This window comes from Triticum aestivum, chromosome 2B, assembly GCF_018294505.1.
Source record: "Triticum aestivum cultivar Chinese Spring chromosome 2B, IWGSC CS RefSeq v2.1, whole genome shotgun sequence".
Classification (NCBI taxonomy): domain Eukaryota; kingdom Viridiplantae; phylum Streptophyta; class Magnoliopsida; order Poales; family Poaceae; genus Triticum; species Triticum aestivum.
The window spans coordinates 451027058-451031973 of NC_057798.1; the positions used below are offsets into that span (position 1 = coordinate 451027058).

General features: G+C 45.1%; 1 protein-coding gene across 1 annotated transcript in view; it reads right to left on the reverse strand.

Moving 5' to 3' along the window:
* The window catches only part of LOC123045387 (1,4-alpha-glucan-branching enzyme 2, chloroplastic/amyloplastic), a gene marked incomplete at its 5' end in the record, with an annotated part of 10730 nt that extends 7209 nt beyond the window's left edge, over positions 1-3521 (reverse strand). Inside the window, 9 exon segments of the mRNA XM_044468418.1 lie at positions 362-445; positions 735-851; positions 935-1015; positions 1375-1434; positions 1573-1615; positions 1786-1884; positions 2286-2527; positions 2805-2905; positions 3209-3521. Coding sequence (XP_044324353.1) covers positions 362-445; positions 735-851; positions 935-1015; positions 1375-1434; positions 1573-1615; positions 1786-1884; positions 2286-2527; positions 2805-2905; positions 3209-3350 — 969 coding nt within the window.
* Between the last annotated feature and the right edge of the window lie 1395 nt (positions 3522-4916).

The window sequence follows — 4916 nt, forward strand, 5'->3', positions numbered from 1 at the left end:
AGGAAATGGCTTGCTGGAGATGCTCCAATGCGATATTTCTTAAGCTAGTAACATGGCTACATTATACCAAGCTATTGCAACAACAATGGCATTTAATATAACTGTGCTCTGACAAAAAATATTCAGATTCGACTTTCACATGCCCGCTACCTCGAAATGCAATGGAAATCTTAGAGACAAAAAAACGATCAGACAAAGAGGAAGCAAAGTTGTGCATTTTCCAATATGAAGACATTAGAAAATAAAATCGAGGTTGTCACGTGAATGCACCGTGTGGTATGTTAACAGTACATAACAGAACTAGAAAATCCATAGAATAAACCATCAGACCGGAAACAGGTGAAATAACTTATTGACATACCGGGCTGCTCATTCCAATGTGTGATTCATAAATCCTTAGTGACTCTGGTCGTTTAGGTTGAGGATGTTGGAAGACATACTTCTCCTGCATTTGCATGTAAAATATCCTTAGTAAATGGTCACAAAAGGTCAAAATGGAATGTCCTAACCAACAGAGAACATATAAAAGAGCTATAAGATCTTAAGTCACACAAGCATACACACATCACCATGGTTGGTTGCCCCTTAGCCCTTAGAAGGTGAATTAATGCATATGTCACTTCCAAATTCGAAAGTATTGTCTTGACTCACATGTCAGTGAGACATGAAGTGGGTATCAAAAAACTGTAACACTGGAAATTCCATTTAATAATGTAACATAGATTGATACTTACCTCTTCAGGTGGATCATAATATATGCCATTGAATGGTATTTCACCTGGAGCCTGCACAGAGAACTTGATCCAAGCAGAAATCGAATCCTTCACACCAGATGGAGTATCCATCCGTATCTAGAAAATAGAGAGGAAAAGGGACCCTTAGTAGGCAGAGTTCGAAAATGTTACATCCTCGACTAAATAATTGGCCAGATTACCTTTACACGTGAGCCATGAGGAATAGCTGGGGATCCATCAGCATTGTTAGGGAGGAAGATCTCCCAAACACCATAATCATCCTGAAAAGATCGAAAGATCATATCAAATATCGGCATCAATAGGAGCAAACCTTCACTGATAACATGGAAATATGCTCATTGTGGATGGAAAAGCACACATAATGCAAAAGGTTCTACCAAAAAATGGGAGTGTTGCAAGTATTCAATCACCCTTAATATACTCATTTTCAATCTCAAAAGGATGGACTAAATTCAGTAGGATCTTTAGGCTGAAGCTTAAGACACTGACAAATTATACCATTTTGGTATGATATAGTTGAGGCTCAACTTTAACGAACGTGCAAACAGTTAAATAAATACAAATAGATGTATCAGTAGTTACGAAGCAAAGGTGGAAGATTGCCAAGCTGTAGACATACTCTGGTCATAGTATCTGCATTTGGATTCCAATTGTTGAAGTCACCTACTAATGCTGCAGACTGTAACAGGATGCAAAAGCCAGATCATAAATTTAGAGTAACTGGTCAGTATTCAGTAAGCTATTTTGTAAGTTCAGTAAGCTAGTTGGTGAATAGTGACCATTAACAATAGATTAGAAGGTGTCTGTTAAGACGTACATGCGCTCCAGGAGCCCATTCTCGGTAAGTGATACCTTCAGCACTGGAAAAAGAGGGGGGGAAACAGGAATTATAAATTTTCTTATAAGATAAGCAATTAGATGATACCTTCAGCACTGGAAAAAAGAGAGGGGAAAACAGGAATTATAAATTTTCTTACAAGATATGCAATTAGACTAGTGGAGGCGTTTCATAGTAAAGCTTTAAATTTACCTGCGGGTAAATCCAAGCTTTTCATAACCACGAGAAAATGCTTCCAATCCACCTTCATGTTGGTCAATAGCAGCACGAATTCTCTTGTATTCGCTGTATCTGTTGAATCCACCAAGGCATACCCAAAATCATTCAAATTTAGCAGTGTGTTTTCCCCAAAACAAAAAGGCAACAAAGATAAGAAACTAAGTTGCCCAACTGGTAGATTTTTTCCCCAGGAATTTGGTAGAGGAATTAGCAAAGTAAAATCCATAACCCATCCACCACATTTTCATCAGTTTGCCACTCTGTAATTGTAATGATCGGAGACAGTTATTTGTATTGCAATTATGAGCCAATTGTAGCCAGCAATTATACATATACTTCCCAGCATATTCTCAGACCATGAGGGGAACTGTATGAAACAGTGGTCCCTAGTCTTTGCCTCTTTGATGTTCCCCAAATTTGCATGATGAAAGGACCTTAATTCAAAATGAGCGAAATTAGCGGGTAGGCATTACCGGTAGTCAAGATGGCTCCGAAAATCTTTCAGCGTTGGGTCAATCTCGTATATTTTCTGCCCATCTCCTGGTTTTGGGACAACTCGCGGTTTCTCCCCCACGACTAGTTCCTTAACTCCTTTGGTTACACCATCAGTGATTGTTTCCACAATGCCCTGAGTCGGTTCTGAATATTGAAGTTTCTCTGCAGTCCCCCCTGTCATGTTCACTTCAGCCGTTTGCTCCTCGATATCTTCAGGTATCTACAGCACACGAAAAATAGCAATTGTAGAGCAGACTAACGAAACCACAAACAGTGCATTATTTTGTGAAGTTCTTGCTAGAATGCACATCCATCTGAGTTTTCAGTGGCCCAAGAGCCAGCGCGGGGCCACAGCTAACAAACTGCACAAGGCAGTGAAGTAGTGCACAATGCTGATAGAAGAAGCTTGAAACCTGATGCCTCCGCGGCTTGGTTCATCCGATATTTGGTAAGTGAATAACGGGTGCATGAAGATTTTCCGGCACGACGGTGTGTACCTGTAATTCTTCGGGTTGCGCTGGAGTGGCCGCCAAGTCGTCGCTCTCACCGTCAGGCACCAGGACCTTCCCTGGAGAGGCCGCGCGGCTCAGGACGGCGCCTGCAAATGCAAGGATGAGTACAATAGTGAGACAATGCTACAACTTATTCGCCAAAAAAATGCTACAACTTGCAGTTACAGCAAGAACAGAAGAAAGAGTGAGAAAATATCAGCATGAAAGGAGGAGATGATCAAAGCCGTGGTAACACCAGGGCCTGAGGCGATCGCCTAATCCAGCTATCTCTCTCGTTCATGGAGATCAACTGGGGAACAGCATCGAACAGGCCATGCGCGCGCAGAGAGGCGAGGGAGAGAGAAGGGGGCCCAAAAACAGACGGGGAGATTGGAGGGAGCGAGGCGTACGAGAGGAGTCCTTCTTCCTGAGGAGCAGCGACGGCAAGTCCACCCCGCCCCTCCGCTCCGAGCCGGATCGCAGCAGTCCGCCGCCGGCGCTGGCGGGCCGCGCCACACCGAGGGTCGCGCCGGACACCGCGAACGTCGCCATCCCCGCGCAGCGAGTGAGTCGGTCAGTGGCCCAGATCTCACTCAACCCGCCGGCCGAAATGCAGCGCGGAACCCGAGTGATGGAGATATTAATTGAGAAGCGATGAGAAGGGGGAGCAACGTGTGCGGCGGGGGTGGAAGCTGGCGGGTACTGTGCAGTGCATGGGGATGGGGGGGAGAGGAGATAGACGCCAAGCCGGAAAGGGGACCCACGGGGAGAGTGTGTGTGCTGCGTCGTCTTCCTCCCTCGTGCGCGCGCACAGAGGTGGCAGCGACGGATGGACGGTGGAGGCGACGTTGCGTAGGGGACGGGAGGGAGGACGGGATCGCAAACCAACGGCTGGGAGCGCGTTTAGCTGGCCATGCCGTTACCGCCTTCTAGTACCCTCGTTTATATTTTTATTTTGTTTACAAAAAATATTTATTGTCTCCCAGACAAAAGCAGTTGGTGACGATGGAGTGTCCGTTGTCCGTCGTCTCCGACCGATCATCCGATCCGCACGCATGCGGGCCAGCTATGGCATTTTCGTAAAAAAAAAAGACCACACCACTCTGCTCCAAAAAAAATGTAGGGTACATTATGTATTGTACATATATGTAAATGAAATCGTAATACGCATACTTTCAGTGTCATCCTCTTCTCGACTCGACAACTGGGATGTTGATTTTCATTTCTTCGTTTCCACCTCGCGGACTCATCGGTGCATGGTTTGAGAATTACTACTCCCTCTGTTTCTAAATGTAAGTTTTTATATAGATTCCACTAGGTGGACTACATACAGAGTAAAATGAATAAATCCACACTTAAAATGCATCTATATACATTCGTATATAGTTCATAGTGGAATCTCTATAAAGATTTATATTTAGGAACGGAGGGAGTACATGTCATGGTGATTTGAGAATTAATCTTCCTTGTTTGAAAATGCATGTGTTTGCCAACTCATGCTTCCATTAAAAAAAGTGTGAGCTATGAATTTCCAGAGGTGAAAAGGCGCATGGTTGCTCCCTCCACATGATTAATCAGGCCTGATAGCATCGTGGTGTTCATGTGCGTCTCTCTTCTTTGCTTCGACACCCTCGTCCCCGTGTGTCACGCACTCACGTCCGCTATCAGGCTCAAGCCTGTGGTGCTGGGCTCCTGCCTCAGCGTCTGTCCAGTTCGAATGCGCCTGTTTGGGTGGTTGGCTCGAATGCGCCTGTTTGGGTGGTTGGCTCGTTTGATGCCGTGTGGGCATTCCAGCTTAGAGCATCTTCAACAGGGCCGTCCAGGGGGCTGTGCGAGCTGTGCGCTCGCCCAGGACTTCCAAATTCCAGGGGCCCCTAATTTTGGGTCGGTTCTGCATACTTATTTTTGTTTTGGGCTTATTTTTTCTGTTTTGTGTCGTACAGACTTGTTCAATGGAGCTCAGAGATTACGCCTCATGGGCCTCATCGATACATCTAGAGAATGAGTAATTCTCAAAAAAAAAAAACTGGACACTGAATCGTTTCTGTTTTTCGGTTGTGATCGATTGCTCGCTGGGCCCATCAGTCCGTTAGGTGCGTGTAAGCCAAATCCCGGTTG